This window comes from Pleuronectes platessa, chromosome 10, assembly GCF_947347685.1.
Source record: "Pleuronectes platessa chromosome 10, fPlePla1.1, whole genome shotgun sequence".
Taxonomy (NCBI): domain Eukaryota; kingdom Metazoa; phylum Chordata; class Actinopteri; order Pleuronectiformes; family Pleuronectidae; genus Pleuronectes; species Pleuronectes platessa.
Window position 1 is genome coordinate 24,864,036 of NC_070635.1, and position 22,018 is coordinate 24,886,053.

Below are 22,018 nucleotides of genomic sequence, written 5' to 3' on the forward strand. Positions count from 1 at the left end.
TTCTTTTGAAATAATTCACTGCATGTTTACATACGTCATAATTAACATCAATGTATATGAAGAAGCAATGGCATTACTTTTTTCTCTGGAGGGTCATGCACCCGGACCCCAGTGGCTTGTTGCTTTTTCCCCACTGGCCTGTTTATTCATATCCCTGTAGAAAGCCCTGAATCTGTATGCAGATATTTGAGCTCAGGGTCAGTGAAGTCGTCAAACTGTGCCATTGCAGTTCCCCATAATAACAACAGCAACACATAATAGCAGAGCCACAGCTTAAAACCCCCTTACTGGCAGTGACCATTTCAACCAGCCAGACCCAGGAAGCACCCGGTCACAAGCTGAATGCCTTTTACACACTTTAATCTCAACATACTGCAGTGGACCATGGTAAACACTGAGCAGCAGCTAGGTATTTGCAGTTCTTTCTGCTACTTGCCACACTGCTGTACCACCTGTGTCATGTTGGATCCAGCACAAGGTCTAACAGGCTGTGTGACAGGCATATTCATGGCTGCACTTTTGTGTACTGGGCAGTTGGAATCCTCTCTTTTATGAACGGCTGGGTTCTTCTTTGAGCATGGTGCACTGCTGGTTGGGTCCAGCCTGTGTGTGTGTATGTAAGATAGTGGGTTGGTGGGGGTGTTGTGTACTGTTGAAGTGCAGGTGGGTGAGCAGGGTATTTAATGTTGGATGACTGGGTACATCTCTGGTATGGCTTTGAAAGTTATTCTGGTACCGAGCTTGTGTGTGTGTGTGTGTGTGTGTGTGTGTGTGTGTGTGTGTGTGTGTGTGTGTGTGTGTGTGTGTGTGTGTGTGTGTGTGTGTGTGTGTGTGTGTGTGTGTGTGTGTGTGTGTGTGTGTGTGTGTGTGTGTGTGTGTGTGCGCGCTGCCACCTCACCTGGTACCACCTCAGCGTACGGAACACATGCAGGCAATTGTGCATTCAGACAGCAAGCATCGCACTCACGCGTGGTATTTAGGGTTAATCTATTCCATTGACATGCATTTGAATAGAGATGTGAATATTTCCCATATGGTACCACAAGTGACCAATTTTTAGGGCCAGTTTGTTGTAGTTTTGTAGATCCTCCTTAAGGTAAATGTAAAAATCAAGACTTAATATGCTGAAGAAAAAAGAACAGTTTTCAAAATTAACTCAAACATGTGATAAACGCCTTTTTAATATTTGTCAGCATTTTCCTAAACACAGATAGAGCTGGCTTGATAATGATGATCTAAAAAAAAAAAAAAATTTAAACTTTAATCTTCAGTTATTCACTGGTGTGACAAATAGCCAAATCAATATCGGGTGATACAATTCTGAGGTACTTTCAATGTGAAAGTAGCTCAGAATCCGGATGGACAATGTGTTTTGTTGCTGGGTTCTCGAATAGTGTTATTTGCAACAGTCATTAAAAAAATATCTTATTTTCACATGATTGTTAATTCTCTTTGACAAAAAAACATGACATTTTGAAGCAGAAGGTCGGCGGTTTGATTCCGGTATACCCCTCAAAGAAAAAGTCCTGCCAACAGATTTACTGTCTGAATGTATGTGTGAATGCTTGAATGACAATCAAATGTACTGTAGAGCATTATAATCATAATAATATTTTTTGATATTTTTGAGTGTGTATTGTTTGGTCTAATTTGAATAATTAAATGTGGTTCCATAAGGGAACTGTTGGGCCTTGGTGGAGGTATGTTCTCTGCTGAGTGATAATGTACTTTAAAATGAAAAACCTCACAAAATCTTGTCTTGAATTTTTCTTACCAGTGATACTGATTTAATCAATTCTGCTTGTTATAACATTCCAGAAGAAGTCTGGCATCTCTGACAACTTTTAGGCTGGAATATTTCCTTGCATGTTACTAAATCAATGCATGCGTTAATATTGATCTTTAGATTAAATATGACAGCTTTGGCCATTCAGTTTGTTTTTATTACCTCTCTGTAACAATGATTGGCTCTTCAGTTTTAACAGGAGTGTGAAAGCTATTCTGTTTATTTTGAAAGTTCAGTTTACGAAAGAACTCTCTCAAGGTCTCATTCACATACTAACATCCACACAGTGTGAGTGATTACAGCTGCATTCTGAACGAGGCTGAGCTTTTCCATTTTTCTCTTTTAAACTCCTCCACACAGTAGCTAGTCCACATTCAGACTTGTCTAAAGCTTGTCGTTGAAATGACAGGGTCAAGAACTGCTCCTGTGGACTAGGACATTTCTCTCCATTGTAGTGACCTTTAAGATGGCCGCACTCTGTAAATGTAGCCTGTCATCTTCACTTGTCTCCGCTAGCTCTTGTCGCTCCAAGAGGGTTGGGTCTGCCCTTGACCCGAGGAAAGTGACAGCGCTTTTCCATTTCTCTTTTACTGTGTAATCCAGTGTGTTTGTGCTGACAGGCAGGTTAATGAAAGCTTTTTTGGCTCAGATCAGGGTCAGTCTGAGTGTTTATGTGCAACACTGGAGCCTGATCGAGCCCAGTTTTGTGCAAGTGTATGTGTGTTTCCCCATGTGTGTGTACACATGTGTTTGACCTCAACCAGCTGAGTACCCAACAGCCTGCCTCCTCTGCTCCTCTGGCCTGCGGAAGTGGTCTGGTCTGTGCTCACACTCGTGCCAAGCTATGTGGGTTGGATGGTCAGCACCACACTCTCTATCTGGTGCCAGGGAGGGTCCCGGTCTGCAGTCTAAGCTCATCTGGGGGGAAATATCATTTAATTACAGGGTAAAATAATTTTCCACCTATAGGAACAGGAAGGCAGGGTTCATAATCTTGTACAGGTTGTCTATATTAGGTCAATTAATTATTTGTGCTCTCCATGCATGTAAAATGTATACATTGGACAAAAAGACCACTCAGAAGCATTTGTCCACAGTACATACTCTCTCAAGAACTGATTACTTATTAGGACAGACACTGGACTTGTATATTAAAACAAATGAAAAGTATGCTGGCTCTCCTCTCCACCCAGGTGCTCTGTATAATATACCCACATCTTTTCAATTTTGATTATAGGCCTTTATGAAAAAAGCCACACATCCATGATAGAAATTGCAACAATGGATTCCATCTCGTTTTCTGGCTTGCAACGAACACGCACACACATACAGTGCCTTGCATAAGTATTCACCCCCCTTGGACTTTTTCCCATTATGTACTGTTACTAACTGGAATTCAAATAGACTTAAATAAACTTTTTCCCGTTTGATCAACAAAACATGCATAGTACTTTGGAGGTGCAAAATAAATTTTATTGTGACACAAACAATAATGAGAACAAAAAAGTTGACATCTGTTGGGTGCATAAGTATTCACCCCCCTGTGTCAATACTTGGTAGAACCCCCTTTCGCTGCAATTACAGCTGCAAGTCTTTTGGGGTATGTCTCTACCAGCTTTGCACATCTAGAGATGGAAAGGTTTGTCCATTCTTCTTGGCAAAAAAGATGAAGCTCAGTCAGATTGGATGGAGACCGTCTGTGAACCGCAATCTTCAAGTCTTGCCATAGATTCTCTATTGGATTGAGGTCTGGGCTTTGACTGGGCCATTTTAAGACATTAACATTCTTTAATCCAAACCATTCCTTTGTAGCTCTGGCTGTATGTTTAGGGTCATTGTCCTGCTGGAAGATGAACCTCCGCCCCAGTCTCAAGTCTTTTGCAGACTGCATCAGATTTTCTTCAAGGATTTCCCTGTATTTGGCTCCATCCATCTTTCCCTCTATTCTGACCAGTTTCCCTGTACCTGCTGAAGAGAAGCATCCCCACAGCATGATGCTACCACCACCATGTTTCACTGTTGGGATGGTGTGCTCAGGGTGATGGGCAGTGTTGGGTTTTCGCCACACATAGCGTTTTGCATTGAGGCCAAAAAGTTCAATTTTGGTCTCATCTGACCAGAGCACCTTCTTCCACATGTTTGCTGTGTCTCCCACATGGCTTCTGGCAAACTCCAAACGGGATTTTTTATGGATCCCTTTCAACAATGGCTTTCTTCTTGCCACTCTTCCATAAAGGCCAGATTTGTGGAGTAGACGACTAATAGTTGTCCTGTGGACAGATTCTCCCACCTCAGCTGTGGATCTCTGCAACTCCTCCAGAGTAACCATTGGCCTCCTGGTTGCTTCTCTGATTAATTTTCTCCTTGTCCGACTCTTCAGTTTGGGTGGACGGCCTCCTCTTGGTAGGTTTGCGGTTGTGCCATATTCTTTCCATTTTCTTATGATGGAATTTATGGTGCTCAGAGAGATGTTCAAAGCTCTGGATATTTTTTTATAACCTAACCCTGCTTCATATTTCTCCACAGCTTTATCCCTGACCTGTTTGGTGAGCTCCTTGGTGTTCATGATGCTGTTTGTTCAGTAATGATCTCCAACAAACTCTGAGTCCGTCACAGAACAGGTGTATTTATACTGAGATTAAATTGCAGACAGGTGGACCCTATTTACTAATTATGTGACTTGCAAATGTGACTTGTGAATGCAATTGGTCGCACCAGATCTTTGTTAGGGGTTTCACAGTAAAGGGGGTGAATACATATGCACTCAACACTTTTCAGATTTTTATTTGTAAATAATTGTGAAATCCATGTAATATTTCCCCCCACTTCCAAATGATGCACTATTTTGTGTTGGTCCATTACATAAACTCACGATGAAATAAATTTTAATCTGTGGTTATACCATGACAAAATGTAGAAAAGTCCAAAGGGGGTGAATACTTATGCAAGGCACTGTATATGCACCCACATGAATACAGATAACATGCACACACAGAGGTTGGGCCTGTCTGCTGATGAGGAAAAATAAAACCCGTGAAAACAAATCAAAACATTTTAAAGTACTAGGTCAATTCCAAAATTCTGAAAATATGATAGAACTTCATTTAACTTCCGTCAGATGTTGTGATTGCTGGAGATTGGAATTGGATCACGCCCCGCTTCAGCGCTCAAAAGGATAAGCAGTATAAATAATGGATGGATGGAAGTCTGGATTCAGCAACAGGTTGCCGAAACTTATGTGTGTGCATGTGTGCTGTCATTTTTGGTGTCATGACATCCCTATTGTTACACCTTTTGCTATTCATCATATTTTATTTATTTCCTGGCATGTCTCCCTTGGGTGAGACACACATGAGGACACTGGTTACTGATGTCGTCATTGGTTACCATTGTCATGACTCAAATTCAAACATTTAGATATATCTGATGTTTGATGTTTTTTCTGCTGACTGTCATCACCAACTCACTCACACTCTTCACAATTGTAATGTTTTTAATTGTTGGTAAACTTTATGTAAAAGAAAATATAACAGCAGTTAACAGTGTTGTTATATTTTTATTTTGTTAAAAGAAGAATCTAATTTGCATGCAATATTTTCTATTTACATATTGGTATTTAGACTAAGTCATATATGCCCAGCACATGCCACTATTTACCCCAAAAATATTTTTATGAACATATTGTTTGAGTCACATTTTTATAGTTCATGGCTGTAAGTGAGTAAATGTTGGATGAATTTATTTTGTGAACTGTTGTGCGGGACTGCGGGTACAATGTTTTGTTCATCCGTGTGTGTTTTTGAGGAGGGGCTTGTGTGGTCTTGTGTCTGGTACTAACTCATCCGGCTATTAATTGTGTTAACACCGCAGCTGTTTGCATTGGCCAGATTGCGAGCAGCGCTACAGGGCCCTTCTGCTTCTCTCCACGGGGATGAGCTTCCAGACCTCCTCATTCCCACTGATCCCAACCAAGATTTTTCATTCATTCTGTGTCATTTTTTCCTTTTTTTCCCTGTTTCACTCATTTTATCTCTGTTTCCTTTTTAAGTCTCTGTGTGTGTGAGTGTCTCTCTCTTGGGATATAGACGACTAGTCAGCGGAACAAGAGGGAGACATTCCTTCACATGCTGTTAATTTTTAGAGCCGGCGAATAAATGGCATATGTGCTCCCCATCCCTCCATCTAACCCTCTCCATGTGTCTGCACGAACAGGGCATAAGAGACAGAGATCATGTCAGCATGTAAGGGAGGGGGGGCATTGGGCTCCTCCAAACCTCCTGGTTAACCTGTGTTGAGGGCAGGTGGTTGGCTATCTCTCCCCGAGCCTCGGATGTCCGTTCTTGGGCCACAAGTCAGCTTGTCTTAAAGACTGGATTCATTTTATATGAATTATATTTTATAAATAGGCTTAAGAATGAAATTATTTGGCTAAAAAACACTGGATCCAAACTGCCATATAAAAAGACAACTCATATATTTATCCAAAGGTTGGACAATAAAATATTTCCAATGATAATCAATATATAACTTTCACAAATAGAAATATAACAAAGGTTCACTATATGTCAATATATTGCTTAGGTGTTTTTTTAAGCACAGTGAGGAGGGATAACGCATAATTGATCCACCTCAAATCTCCAAATTGTTTTTGGTGTACATGATTATTTATCATTCTCCTCTCATAAATCAGAGTGCACAACCGTCAGGCAGAAGGAGCTAAAATCTTACTTGATGCTTGAAAAGAAATAATAACTTGATATTTATCCTGATAATTATCGATATTGATTTCAAATATTTCTCTTCATACAATTGTTGGCCCTAATTTAAGCTATGCATATACATTGTGTTATGTAATTTAAAATGTTAACATCTATCGATGTTAAAGAAATGGATAAAGAAATTCCTGGATCCACCCCTGATGTGGCTCCACACCAAAATGTAATGGGTTCTTACCTGACCAGTAGCTCATCCCTCCAAGTTTGTTGTAATCTGTTCAGTAATTATTGCGCTACCTGCTAATTAACAAACAAACAGGGACGTGGAGAAATACATTTACAGTAAAAGTCAGCTACTTTTTGTTTATCCACCAATATTAATTGTTCAGAAAAGACATCATGGACAACAACAAAAATCTCGATTCATTGCTACCAGTCTTCTGCTATGTCAAAGAATTTGTCATCAGAATTCCCTTAAACAACTCTCCTATCAAACCAGAGAGGATAGTCTTTTCCTTGCCAAAATGACTGACGATCCATTCATTCTGGACCCTGAAGACCACTAGTCTTGAAGTACCGGTAAATTACCTCCATAGAGCCTTTAGATGGAGTTAACCCCCCTCCCCTCCCAACATCATCAACATTTGACTGATGGCTCCTGTAACCACCAACGTGGTCCTTTGCTGTGTACTGTGCCTGTCGGACCAACCTGTCCTGTGGTTATGTGGCTGGCTTGGCCCAACAGGTTGCGGTGGCTCTAGCCTTGGCTGCCCATCTGGCCCTGGCATCTGTCCTCACATCTGCCTTAGCGTGGACAGCCAGGGGACGGACCCAAGGAGAGCCTCCCCTCTAACCACCCTAGCATTCATGTCCAGGATGGAGATCCAGCCCTGACAAATTGCTCAGCAAGTGATCATAGAAATAAATGCTGATAAGGAGCATGGTAGAGCTGTGATTTAACTATTGATTATTCCAGGCTGTGGTTTGTCTTTGTATTTAACCCTTATATTGTCAGCCTGGAACAAAGGCTATTCATAATAATAATGTTTCTTGAATTTTGCTCTTTTTGTAAAATCCCAACAATATACTTACGTGCTCGGCATGGAGAATGATAGCACGAGTATATTATTGCACATTTATGTCTCCTCCCTGCACAGAGAGTTTACATGGTCTGATTCTTCTCCCTTTCATTTCAAGAATTGCTGCATCTCTGTAGTTCTTGACTTTCATCTGTTTTTATTTTGTTGTTTTAGAGCTCCACGGTTCAAGGGCTACCAGCAACAAGACAGCCAGGAGCTTCTGCATTACTTACTGGACTCCATACGAGTAGAGGAAACTAAAGTGAGCATACATCCAGTGCACAATTTACACATACTGCATGTCTGATCTAAAACTTGCTGGGATCTTTTGACACCTTTTAAAAATCTTTGAGGTGTCTGCTAATCTATCATTCTTTGTGACAGAGAGATCCTTTTTGGTTCTCTGATTTTCATGGTATTTTAAGTTTCTTTGCACGTACATTTTTAAAGAGGATACTGTGTGTGCTGTACATGCAAAGTCAGGTCACTATAAACATGAGGCAGTCCAGGGTTTTAGAACTGAACTTGCTTAAATTTTTTAGCCATGGGAAAGCATCATGTTTATTATGGACTTAATGAACAAGCAACAATAATGAATAGGCAGCTTTATCAAGCATATAAAGACTGTATATCTATTTTTCTGTATAATCTTTTTTCAAATCCAGTAATCTCAGCTGTGATTCTTACCACTGAAATTTATAGTCTCATCAACCATCAATTTTGACAATTTATATGTTTTTGAAGATCAGTCAAGTTAGTATTGTTCATTAAACATTAAAAGCCATTTAATATCATAATGTAAGATGTGCGACTGCGTGTTTGTGGGTGGCTGTGTTCACTCACACAGCCCAGTGGCTCTTTTTTGACAGGCTTGCCAGTTTTTGTGTTTCAACCTTATGGTGCCATGTTTTTTGGCAAGCACAGAGAGCAACCACCCCCCAATCCGACCCTTCACAGGGCAATTAGGAGACCCCACAGCAGAGCTGGCCCCTGTGGCCCCACCAGTGGCTACGTGAACCAAGGAGGAGAAGTTAGCGGGTGTGTTTAGTGGTCAGCCGCAGGCCCAGGAGGGGCTGCAGGCTGGGCTCGCCGCTTCCATTCAAACTTGTGAACGCTGACAGTTGTGCCACTTATAGGACTTGCAAGTGGCACGACCGGCATCATTGTGTGATCTTGGGAAACCCACAGCTGCTGAATGAGCTCCAGGGCTGTCCCATTGTGCTTGAGGGTCACCCACAGCCCCCTCCTGCACACACACAAAAACACACGCGCACATACTCATCAGCCTGTCTCCCAATCCAATCAAGAAGGTGAAGAGGGAGGGGGGTACGGCCTTCCCTATTCATTCACTCAGAAATTAATTTATACAACCAAGCACATTCAGAGATACAGTCACATTTTAGATACAGTGATTATTTTTCTTAATTTTTATTAAAAAAAGTTCCCACTCAAGCATTAAGCAAACCTGACAGAACCATGTTGTTTTCAAGCCTGCATCAATTCATCATCAACTTGCAAGCTTGAAAAAAAAGACTATGATAATGAATAGAATCATGAAGTAAGACAAATGCAGAAAAATGAATATACTCACTCTGGCCTGTGTGTATTAGTGTGAGTGTATGTGAGTGCCAGAGAGAGAGACTGGGTGGTAACAACCTTTTAGATGCCCTAAGTGTTTGTGTTGATTGGCCATTAGTATCAGAGATCTAAATATGCTAATATGGCCCCAGTCAATTATCACCAATTAGCTGAGACGTTAGGTCTTACTCTCTCAGGGCATGGACTGTCCTTCTTCACCCGTCTTAATTTTAGTTTCCACCCCTGCACCCTTATACCAGCAACCCTCTCCACCCTCCCCCCAGCCCCACAGCCCATCCTGTATGGGGCAGTGCACAGTGCTACTTTGGGGAAGGGGGAGAAAAGGGGCAGCGTGGGGGTTACTGGTAATTAATTAGTGCGAGAGCCTCCGCCTGGTTTTGGCTGTGCTGACTGAGTGGGGTGCAGACTGGCCGGGCTGGGATTAACAGGGCTTTTTGACCTAAATAGCCAGTCCAGTGCGTGGGTCCCGGGACAATGGGGCTGACTGGTTTCGACCGCAGACATAGACCATGGCCAATTATCTATTGATTGGTGATTTACTGTGGCTGTGCGTCTTCACAGCTCCCTCACCAACACACTCACTGACCATGTCACCTTCAATAAGTAGGCCCTGTCAAGAACTTCTACACACACACAAACATGCACAGTTAATTATTAGATTTACATGTTAATGTCTTTAGACAAGCACAATAATTATTTTACACAAATGATGCTTATTATAGGTAAACCTGTCAGTCTCAGATATCGGCCATACTGTGATATGTCAGTAATGGATGTAATAGAGAGAATTCTAGAGAGATGCGGTAAAACCTGCAGAGTGAAATTTCCTTCAATTTATATAATAATTTTTTGCATTAATGAATGTCACTTAAACCCTGTGCATTTTTTTGTGTGTGTTTTCTTTGTCCAGCGGGTGAGGGCAGGCATTCTGAAGGCCTTCAACAATCCCACAGAGAAGACAGCAGACGAGGAGACCAAACGCCAAGTCAAAGGTTCACAGGCATTCTGCACTCAACTGACAACCAAGATCAACAGTACCACCTTGTGGCAATGAATGGAAATACAGCTCAGAGATTGATCGGGCAGAGGATAGGTTTTAATGGAGGAGAGGAGAAGAATACAGTCTGTTAGATGATCTTTTGACTTGTACATGAAAATTAAAAAAATTAATAATCAAGGAAAATCCTTGTATAACCATGCTTAATGCCTGATGAACTTTGACTTTTGGCCTGTGTTTGCTTTTCACATACCTAAGAATTAAATTTATTTTGTCAATCCTTGTGATTTTTCTTGACTTGGTAAATGCCACAGATTCACAGCATTTCGTGGAAAGAATGGTCACATTATCTGTTAAATTACGGTGTTTGATGATCAGAGAACAACAAGTAAAATTTGTTACATATTAGTAGTCAAGCACTGTTCACATTTATGATTAATCTATACTGTCTTTCTTTTCCACCAGCATACGGGAAGGAAGGTGTGAAGATGAACTTTGTTGACCGCATCTTTGTAGGCGAGCTGACCAACACAATTATGTGTGAAGAGTGTGAGCATGTAAGTATGTATGGGGGAACTATAACAAAAATCTGAATAGTCAGTATTGTTGTCTATGGAGCAGGGTCGATAGGTACATTTTTTCTGTGCAGTTTTCACGTAAATATCTGTGTGTGTGTGTGTAGATGCACTGGCATTCTCCTTAAAGTCTGAAATTTGTGCATATTTTAATATAACTTACATTAAGTTTCTATTTCTCACATTGACACAGACCAGAAAAAAAACAACAACAAATTTGTCAGAGAGAACTGAGCAGAAATCAACAGAAGAAAAAAAAAAAAGCACTTCAAGGACCAGCTCAAACACCAACTGTTTGCAGCAGGCGTTTACAAAGAAATGTCTGAGCTGTGGGTTGTTAACAAAGCACTATGCAAACTAGAATATCCTTGAAGGTAGAGGGTACCAGGTGTGGAGCTGGAGCGGAAAAAGCAGAGAAACAGCTGCTTCCCACATTTCTTCTTAGACCTGTTGAAAATATGCAGCAGACGTTTTGCTGCCTATAATTTCTGACTTTTAAGAAAGATAATATCTGCATACACTGACTTAAAATGCAATCTTTTTCCAGATCTCCACAGTGAAGGAGGCTTTCATAGACATCTCCTTACCCATCATCGAGGAGAGGGTGAGCTGTCAAAACTGCTTTCAAGAATAAACAGTAGAATTGGTTTTGTGTGGTGTTTTCACAGATAATGCGTTTTTGTTGTGTTCAGATGTCAAAACCATCCAATCCTGGCAGGCTGGGTAAGGGCAGCAAAGAGCAGGACGCCCACTCGGCTCACGCTGACCAGCTTCTTTCTGCAGCTCACTCTGCCAACCGAAACACCAGGAAGCTTAGTGGACAGGTCAGAGTGTGTATAGTATGTACTGGTGCACTGGTTGCTGTGCACCCTTTTTTCATGAAAATGGTTTTATCTTTTCTATTCACAGTCAGGCTTCCCATCTTGTTGGTTTGCCTGTTAGATCTGTTGTTCATATATATTCGCATCTCACTTAATACAAAGCTTTAAAGTGACATTTTATTTGTCATAATAAAAACATGTTGTCAAATAAACCATGGTGTTGGTAGTGGCAAGTTAGTACCCCATCTTATTTGTAAATATTTATCTAATGTGATATTTTAACTCTGAAGTATTTCACATCCATGGTTATTTCCAGTTTCCACATGGATTTAAACTGCACATATATTTGACATATGACACCTCAGACTGAGCAACATCAAATAATTACAAAAAGGAGATTTGTTTGTTTTACCAAACTGTCTTTTTCTATCTTTGTGAGAAGCTGTTTTCAGACATGAACTCAAGACAATGTCAGGAAAATTGGGTCTGCACATTTATCTGTTGTTTGCCTTTCACATATTAAGAAGAAAGAAGGAGATTCTCCAGATCAGATGCATCCACAACAACATGAAAATGTCTGAAATAATCAGGCAAGGGGAGGCGTCTGAGTAAAACTTGCAGGAGGCCGGAAATAGCATTTACATTCCGCTTCTGAAACCATGTGTCATTAAAAAATGTTATTCTATATATTTAAGTTTTGCATCCGTCACCTGTTAGAGATGTCATTAACACGGCCCCTCGCTGGTGGGGAATTTTGCAGACATTTTCCAACTGCGTTCTCACATGCGCTCACTCCCAAATTTTGCAAAGGGCGGGAAAAGTTTGGGAAATGTCAGGAACAACTGACTTCTTGGACATTTGCATGTCTCCAGAAAGTTTCAAGACAATGTCCAGACTTCAGTGCCTGTCTGAAACCAGCTTTATATTTAGAGAGCAGATTCTTAATTTTTCAGTTTTCTAACCGTCCTTAGTGGCGCTCACAGTAGACTGTAAATTTGTTGTGATTTGAAATGGATTTTTGTAAGACATAGTATTGAAAACATCACTTCCTCTTCTTTTATTAAAATACTTTAAACATGAATCCTTTGCATGGCTCTACTTGCAGTGTGGGGGGTTTTCCCACACATTTGAACTGTGTCAAAAATTGTGTACGAAAGTCTTGTGTCAGTAGGTGACCAAAACAACTTTCTTTGGAAAATAAATCAGTATCTTTCTTAAATATGAGGCCAACAAGTAAATCTGTCAGAGTCTGCTATCACTGAAAAGGGCTAATGTGCATGTTCTCCTTTCCTCAGAAGCAGCAGACCAGAAGGGCATCGAGCTCTGTGGAGGAGAAAGGAGCAGGCTGTGGTGCGGAGCGACCAGAGGAGGAGGGGGTCTCTGGTGGATCAGCCCAAAGTGTCACAGTTTGCAAGATGGCCACTGTCGGCAGCCTATCAGACAGCAGTGAAAGAGACTCAGCTGCTCAGGACAGTAGTAATGACGCTGACAGTGAGGCCTCAGAGAGTGAGTGGGCCCCACACACCTTCTCCTTCAGCCACGGGCACGGGTCCACCCCATCGTCCACCTCCACCCTCACTCCATCCCCTACACCTGTCTCTGCCTCCTCCCCCGTATCATCGTACTCCACGAGGCAGGGTGGCACTGTGGAGCAGCTAGTTACTGCAGTGTCGAAAGTCAACATGGGCTTCGGCTCTGGGGACTACTCACCTTCCACCATGAAATGTTCTTCAGAGGAGCAGGGAGAGGCACAGCCCCGAGATAACCTCCACCATCACCAGCACCACCAGGGGGCCTTCCAGTCGCTGTCCCACAGTTACACCCCTAGCTCCAAGGAGTGCTCCATCCAGTCCTGCCTCCACCAGTTCACCTCTGTAGAGCTGCTGATGGGCAACAACAAGCTGCTTTGTGAGAGCTGCACTGAACGCAGACAGAAACAGCTGCGGAAGAGTAGCTCAGCTGGTAAGACCGAACACCCAGAACCAGGGTGCAGAACTATGGGGATGAACAAACAGTCAGTGGTCCTGTTTAGGCCTGGTATTGACACTCGTCCTGAGAGAAGTGGTCAGAGAAAGAGAGAGCTGAGTCAGGAGGGACTGAATGGATGATTGCATAAATATGAGCAGCTATGAAGAAAGATTTTACCAATTTAAGGAAAGTATTGATAATTTGTTTTGATACAGTGGCAGTGGCTAAAAACAATTCAACAGACAGGTTGAAATTGCGTTCACACAGTGAAAGAAATTTGGCCACTTGGCACTAAGCACTTGTGATCTGAACACTCAGGATGGATGTTAATATCAGATACAAACAGGGTCAGTGTCGTATACCTGAAAATGACTGTTGTTTCATGTTATACCATTATTAGTTATTTTACAATGCACTGATTATTACATATTATTCTTTGTGATTATTATTTGTTCTTTAAAATAAAGATTCATCACTTTGATTGTTTGGACAATACAGAATTGATGTTTTAAAGGTTTAACCCGTCATTCACGTGTGTTTTTTCTTGTTTGCATAGATAAGAAGTTGGAGAAGATTTACACCAGTGCCAGGAAGCAAATGCTGATATCCTCGCTGCCTCCAGTCATCACATTGCATCTTAAACGTTTCCACCAGGTTAGTAGCCACACAGCCTTTTCATCACTGGCCAATTTTAGCATTCATATACTCAAATGCTGTTAAAAGTATTTGATGCAGTTATCCATGGTTTATTTTGTTTTGTTTTGTTTACTTATCCTTAACAATGATATAGAGGCTTGTGCTTTGGTCTTAAAGCCGAAGTGTGCACTGTTCTGTGTTTGTTTTTCAAGGCAGGGATGAACCTACGAAAGGTCAATCGTCATGTTGACTTCCCTCTTGTCTTGGATCTGGCTCCGTTCTGTTCAGCATCCTGCAAGGTATTAAGCAACAAATAAAAAAGTCAAAAACATTCTGTTTGAAAGTGAATGGATCTTTTATTTGTATACTCTCACATCCAGTTAAGATATTTTTCACCTTTAACATGCTAAAGCTTTCTGCCATTCCAGTTCATAGTAAATGTCCTGTTGGTGCTGTTTTTGAGCTCTTTTTTTCTCTTCCTTTTTTTACATTTCTGTTAGAACCTGGCGGCTGGTGAGCGTGTCCTCTACACTCTGTATGGGATCGTGGAACATAGTGGCTCGATGAGGGGGGGGCACTACACTGCATATGTAAAAGTGCGCTCTACCCAGAGGAAAACAGATCAGCACCTCAGGAACCTGTCAGGTCAGGGTTCAGCTCTCCTCAACTCTTTTAAGAACTTGTATTTGTTTTCTGCATCCGCACGTTTGTTTAAAGTTGATGAGAGCAGCCAGAGGCCTCCCTTCGTATAAGCTTGAAGACGTCAAAGGGCACAATGAATTCAGGGTTTCGTGTTCTATAGATCCATGTTGTTTTTCTTTTTCTCTTCAGAGTGTCCAGATTTACAGAATGAAGCTGGAGGGTAGTTGGGAAAAATCCAGGATGCAGTTGCTACTGTCAGACCTGACACATTATAACTGAAACCCTAGTTTGGTGATGACAGAAAGTTCAGACATGCTATAATAATTCTTGACAGGCTGACTAAGTTTAATAAAACCTTCACCTCAGTTCAACATTGTTGAAGCCAATAAAATGCAGAATTATCAGGTCTGTAAATGAGCAAGGGTGGGAAATTTACATCCACAGTAGCATCTGACCCAAAGTACTCAGGTCTCATTTACCTTAATTGGCGATGCAAAAATGTGTACAAAGAACTTCAGTGTAACTCGTATTGCTCTTTATAATATGTCCACGTTTCTTATGTTTTGGCACAATATGTCACAGTGAAAATATCTATTTTATAGTTGAAGCCCAGCAAGAAGCTCTCAAAACTCCCAGCCTAGTGACAGCACATAGTTCTTTGGCTGATTCCAGGCTCTCTGCCAGCTCACCTAATCCATATACACACACTCACACATCAACAGAACACTGGTGAGGTTTGGTTTAAAGTTTCTGTTGATTTGCTGTGCTTTGCACGCTTCTGTTCTGTGAACAGGATTGTATAACCATGATGAAACCAACCACCAGATGATGAGTGACAAACAATATACTACTTGATATTTTTTTGTTTTGTTTGTTTTCCAATATTTTTTCGTGACATCCCAACTTCAGCCATTTGCCCCCTGATATTGACACTGTGTTTATTTTTCAGGTGCGAGGGAGGCCAGCGGCAGCTCCCAGGGCCAGTGGGTGTACGTCAGTGATACCACGGTTCAAACAGTACCAGAGTCAAGGGTACTCAACTCTCAGGCATACTTGCTCTTTTATGAGGAAATGCTGTAATGTGACCAACAAGAGCAGTTTCCATAAAAATATTTTACTTTATATTTTTGTTTTTGTTTTTTGATAAAGCCTTTACAACTCCTCTTACTGATCGTGTGAGTGGGTGGAGGAACGAAAAGGGAAAGGTTTCACAGTACACTCACTTTTCTTACAGAAGAAAAATGGCCATTGTACCATATCCAAACTAAATCTAAATCTGAAATGGGCACTTTGAAATATCTTAGATATATAAAAGAGTAGCAACAGATGTTGACATTATTCTTTTCTCCTTTTACATAGTCCTGATTTCAGTTGTTGAAAAATTCTACCCTTTTTATAAGAAGGTTGGGTAAGAGAAAAAAAAGATTATTTAACCTGAGCTAGCATTATCGTCTTTGTCCGTCTTTATCATCTCTCGGCCCCAATCATGTGCCTGAGATAGAAACTGCATGAAGGAGTTTGCTACAGTACCCAGCAGGAAATAAGCAGTTATTGCATGCTAAACTGTCTTCAGCACTGACTAGTTGATGTCAATATAGTGTGTGTGTGTGTGTGTATAATGTGCGTGTGTATGCACATACACGTGTGTGGGTGAGGGAGAGACAGGAGAATGTAGTTTTAAGGTGCTGTGTGTAGCATTTTCTAATCAGTATATGACTGCCAGGTTAATTGGCATACTTGGTATTATTAATATTAAAACTCAGGACCGGTGTAATAAAGATTGGCTCCTGTGTCAGAGCTCTACACAAAAAATTTCATAAAACAAGGCACTAGCTATGACTTGGTGACAAGTAGGCCTGATTGTATATTTTAATAATGGTTGGTAAGAAACGGCAGAACAATGAATTCAGACAGGTTCTGTTCCTTTACAGTAAAGACACAAGGACAAGTAGTAATATCAGTCATGACAGAGTTTATAATCATACTTATAAGAAACTCCACTGCTAACTAGGAGAGTCCGTACCTGCCAAGGCTGAACAATCCTACACATGATAATCAATTTCTTATAGTAGAAATTATAAAGACAAAGGGAAGTGGTCTGAAAACCTTAATCGCCCTTACTCTGCATCCGCACAGACATTTTATTGTTTCTTTTCAGGACCAGGTCCCATCCGTCCACCAAGTTTGGTGGAAATGGGTTTAGTATCTGGGTTTCTTTCAGCCTGTCTCTATTTAACGGTGTGGTCTTTAAGTTTGAGAGCCGGACTTTGATTTCGAGTTTAGATTTTGTAATGCTCTCACTCAAAACCCTCCGCTCACACTCAAATAGCCACTGTTTGTGCTGGTATTTGCTTTGCTTGTGCTCAAACTGTGCTTGCACTCATATATTTTGTTGCTTGGACAGATCTCCCGAGCTCCAGCTTCAGCTTTCCTCCTTGTGCTCACGCTGCTCCTGTTCACGCATGAAACGTCTGCTCTCGGATTTCTCCTCAGCTCTTGGACAGCTGGCTTATTTAATTTTCCCACCCTCATTGTGGGTGTGTCAGCTTTACGTCTTCGAGAGTCCCATACATTCACAAGTTCATGCACTACAATTTAATTTGTCATTATTACACCTGGTGCTCAGTTGGTTGGGGAAATTTGACAGACTTGTTGCATGAAAAAATCCAAGAACAGAAGACAAAACCAGAGAGCAGAGGAAATATCCGAGAGCAGATGTTTGACCCATCACATAGGTAGCGTTAGTGCAAGGAGAAGAGCTGAAGGTCAATCTTAGTGCAAGCAACAAAATATCTGAGCATTCATTGCAAAATCTGAACGTAAAATTGATAAGTCGTTAGATAATAAACAAACTGGACACAAGTTAATCACATCTCACGGTAGTTTACTTACATCCTGAAATAGCTGCACACAGCTCCTTTTTAAAGAGTAGCACAACAGTTATTTTACAGCCTACTTTAAATGGATTGTTTAATTTTTCATCAGAATGTATGAATGTAAGACTATCAGGCAGTAACATTTGCCAAAGACGAGTTTTTGCGGCTGCATGTCAGAGCAGAAAATCCAAACCAAACATGCGAGGTGTTTACTTCAGCCAGAGTTTCATTAGCTGTTGTTCTTTCAATCAGTATCTCTGATTGTTTAGTGTTGCTGCACCGACACACACACCCGATGCTCATCAGCCCAACAAAGCACCTTGTTTGCCTTCCATTGTATTTCAGCTCTACTGTAACTCTGTGGGCACACACACAAAACCATTAAGAAGCCCGACAAAGAGTCAACACTGCAACACTGACTCTTTATTCTCTAATATTATCAATAAGGTTGAGCAAAAACAAATATATATATATAAAAGGCTTCAAGCCGTACTACAAAATCACCTCTGATGTCATGTGCATGGGTTAATGTTCTCATGAATGTATTGCCTATTCTTGAAATGTCTGTCTCATGAACTGTTCGTCCTTTTCTATGAAAATATTTTGGATGAAACATTTTTTGGGGGGATTGTTGGACTTTGCCAAAACAGTGTAAAGGGAAAGGGTTAAACATATGCATCACAGTCTAGAGTTTTTCGTTTTTTTTTTCATTTTGAAATTAGGACAAACTCAGTGCCTATGCTAAGGTTTAAGAAACCTGTGCATGGTGAGAAGAAAAACATGCAGAGTCAAATGCAAAGAGGAACCTGTGGAATATTTATGTACAGTATAAATTACTGTTAGCAAAAATAATAATAATGACTATGTAATTGTACATACTAGAAGCTAGAAAATGCTGGTGCTTCAGGGTTTTTCCTCAAGACGGATGTTTGTTGTCAGAAAGACGTTTAATTTCAGCATTGAAATAATAAACATTTTTGAATGACTATAACTACATACTGTATCAAAATAAATCTAATTTATGAACTGAATATTTGACTTGCCTCTCTCTTTTTATTTAGCCTGACTGTGCAACATTGCTCGCAGACAAGAGATCATAATATACTTTTTCTTTTGCTTTGGAATTGATGTTGTCCTGTTGTTTTTTTACTCAAAGCGAAACGTTGTCCACCATAGCTCGAGGCTGTCACTGCAGATCCCAGGGTGCCATATTCAGACCTTCTCGGCCGGTGATCGGCCGTGACGGGTGCATAGCAGCACTGCTTCAGAACATGTAGCGAGCTGGTGAAGGGGAGGTGGGTGTCGAATCAAGAAAAGGGCAACGTCCAAGACCATCGCCTTACATGTCCTCTTGTTCCCACACGCTGTGACACCACGGTCATGCTGCTGGAGCATTAAAGCAGGTTGTCACCACCGCCACCAACAAAGAGATCAAATCTTTTCTGAAATGTATTTGTCTATTTTTAAAGTGTGGCTCTGGGGCGTGCGTGTGTATGTTTTGGAGGGGAGGGGGGGGGGTTGGCTCTAGGACATGATGTTGAAGCATTTGATTTGATTAATCTCACTTAATGAACCCCCCCCCCCCATGTGAGACTGTTGTAAGAAACTAATAAGGTGGTGCTCGGATGCTCCACCACCAGCAGTGGGGGTTCAAATCTCCTGCTCTCACCACCACTGTCACTGTCAGTCTCACCTATCCTGACACCACCCCACTACACGCTTACATTAACACAACATGGTAAACGCATGCAGAAACACCCTTACAATGCATGTGCCTCAGGCTTTGCTCTTCACACTCATCTAGCACTAACACTGCATATGATTGAGTGCTGACCGACACCTGCACAAGAGCCTTGTTAAATATATTTCAGACATGTATTGGAAAACGGTGACATCAAGTATGGGCTGCAGAGCAACTGCACATCAGACGCCCCACCTAACTCTAGGCTTTCATAATTTAATAATAATTCATAATTCAATTCAATTTCAATTCCCTTCTATGTGAATAGCGCCAAATCATGACATACATTTCCTCAAGGTACTTAAGGTTGAGGCCTTCGAACATTATAGAGAAACACAACAGTTTCCACAATGGGTCAGCAGAAGCAACTGTGGAGAGAAAAACTAAGAGGAGGTCCAAGACTTTTTGAATCCATTTTCTTTATTATTATTCAAAGGAATAAATTGATGCACATCATAAATTAAAATGCTCAGGATCCGAGGGTGGCTTCTGGTTTCTTTTTGAGAAAGTCAAATTTAGTTTTACTGTTTCAGTTGATATTGCGGCGTGTTGGAGGAAGTATAGAGATATGTAGAGTAAAAGTAGCAATACCATCCTGTACAATTCTCCATCACAAGCAAAAAATATAACATTGAATATTTTACTTCAGTAAAGATGAGAAGCGATATCCACAGCAATATGTAAAGTATCAAGTAATTATGTTAAAAAACTAGAATATTCCTCCGCTAACCAGCACAGTTTCAGGCTACATACATTTCTTTCCTGATTCATATAAGGTCACTGTGACCTTTGACCACTGAAATCTATTCAGTTCTCATCTGTGAGTGTAAGAGAATGTTTGTGTCAATGTATTACTGCGCATGCAACATTTAAATGATGTTTTCAGTCGAATTTTAACTAAAGTGTAAAACTCAGTGTTATATCTTGTTCTCTGATCTAAATCAGCAAGGTTAAAAGCTGCCAAAAATGTTGTGGAGTGGAAGTATTTTGTTACTTTCAACTACTGTGCATATTTGAAACACACTGAACTTAATTAACATATAATTACCTGATGTTTTCTCCGATGCACTTCTAAAGTTTGTGTGCGCTTGACACCAAAAGGAGTTGGCTTCCCACCTCCGGCCTGTAGAGTCAAATACATGAATTCTCCTTTCTCTTTATCATGATGTTTTACTTCATTTTATTAACACCAATCTCAAATACACAGAATGCATTATAAAGTACTTTATGAGGTTTAAGAGTTGCTTGGAGCATGTCCATCTTCAGCTGCGCACAGGTCAATCCCACCACCTCTCCCTCTCCACTGTTTGTCTGCCCTTAAATGGAACACTGAGCTGCTGGGGGAGGAGACAGCCAGAAGCCCTGCAGCATTTTTGGGATCATCTTCATCACCACCACCCATGAGCCAGGCAGCTTGGAAGTTGGCTGCTGCTGCTGCTGTGCTTTCGGGCTCTCTGTGTATTTCTGATCCTAACTGGTCATTTTGATTTTGATTTCTGTAAGTTAAAGTCTTTCAAAGTTTGTTTTAAAACACTTTACTGCACTTTATCTGATAGATGTGTAAAATGTGACTCACTGAAACTGAGGAGGTGTGGTCGATGGTGAGCAGAGCAGCTTATTCCAAACACAGTGCCCCCATCTTCAAACTTCCTCTCAAACCTGAAAAGGAAAGAGGTATGAGGAGAAGACTGGGCGTGTTCTCAGAGGAAATCTAGTGTCATGTAACGATTTAGGGCGATCGACTGTGAAGTCTTCTCAGGATTGTGGTCTTCACAGACTGATGAGGGATCTGACGTCCAATTGCTCTGGCTCAAACTACCAGAGTCTCCACAAAGAGAGAAAACACAAGCCTCAACTTGACTGCTCTTCTTCCTCATACACACAGACTGCTGTGAGTGTGACATGAGCAGCGTTGAGATCAGGTCTCATGCTGGACTGTGTTTGTGTGTGTACTTAAAGGCTCAGTGTGTAGAATTTAGTGATATCTAGTGGTGAAGTTGCAAGTTGCAGCTGATTACCCTTCAGCACACCCTCCCCTTCCAACATGAAGGAGAACCTGTGATGGCCTTCTGTTGTCATAAAAATCTAACTGTGTTTAATTTGTTCAGGACTACTCTAAAGAAAACACGGTGGCCTCCAGAGAGAGCACTTGCTCCCGAAAGCGACCATTCTAGGGCAAAGAAAACAACAATTTGTACAAATTAGATGAAACACTCAAGTGGAATAATCACTAGGATTATTTAATTTCCAATTTGTGACAATAGATCCCTTTCACCTTAATCTTACACAATGAGCCTTTAAGGCATAAACCATCCGGACTGAGGATATTTTGGCTTTGTCCTCTTTGATTTAACAAAGGGCTGTTTGAAGGTTAAGACTTCCTTTTAAGGGAAGAAGGGGTCTAGGTTGGAGTTAGAATGCAGCACTCTGAATTAGCGGGCATGGGCACGCAGGGACGGTGAGTGTTACAAGTCACTAAAAACTCCATTATTCAAATAAAATGGATAAATAGTCAATAAAATAATTATAAGGTAAGGTTTAAAAGGCCACAGGTAGCAGGAGTTTTAGTTTTTATAGAAACTC

The 22,018-nt window shown here is 41.0% G+C and overlaps 1 protein-coding gene across 4 annotated transcripts in view; it reads left to right on the top strand.

The window, feature by feature from the left end:
* The window catches only part of usp45 (ubiquitin specific peptidase 45), a 38,777-nt gene extending 20,052 nt beyond the window's left edge, over positions 1-18,725 (top strand). For 2 of the 4 annotated variants that reach the window (XM_053432028.1, XM_053432029.1), the window contains exons 9-18: positions 7,755-7,842; positions 10,090-10,171; positions 10,642-10,733; positions 11,299-11,355; positions 11,444-11,590; positions 12,868-13,534; positions 14,097-14,194; positions 14,389-14,475; positions 14,677-14,821; positions 15,768-18,725. In XM_053432028.1, coding sequence (XP_053288003.1) covers positions 7,755-7,842; positions 10,090-10,171; positions 10,642-10,733; positions 11,299-11,355; positions 11,444-11,590; positions 12,868-13,534; positions 14,097-14,194; positions 14,389-14,475; positions 14,677-14,821; positions 15,768-15,898 — 1,594 coding nt within the window. In that variant the 3' untranslated portion in view covers positions 15,899-18,725. The remainder of the gene's footprint in view (positions 1-7,754; positions 7,843-10,089; positions 10,172-10,641; positions 10,734-11,298; positions 11,356-11,443; positions 11,591-12,867; positions 13,535-14,096; positions 14,195-14,388; positions 14,476-14,676; positions 14,822-15,767) is intronic. The other 2 variants (XM_053432030.1, XM_053432031.1) reach the window with 1 other exon arrangement.
* Positions 18,726-22,018: the final 3,293 nt, after the last annotated feature.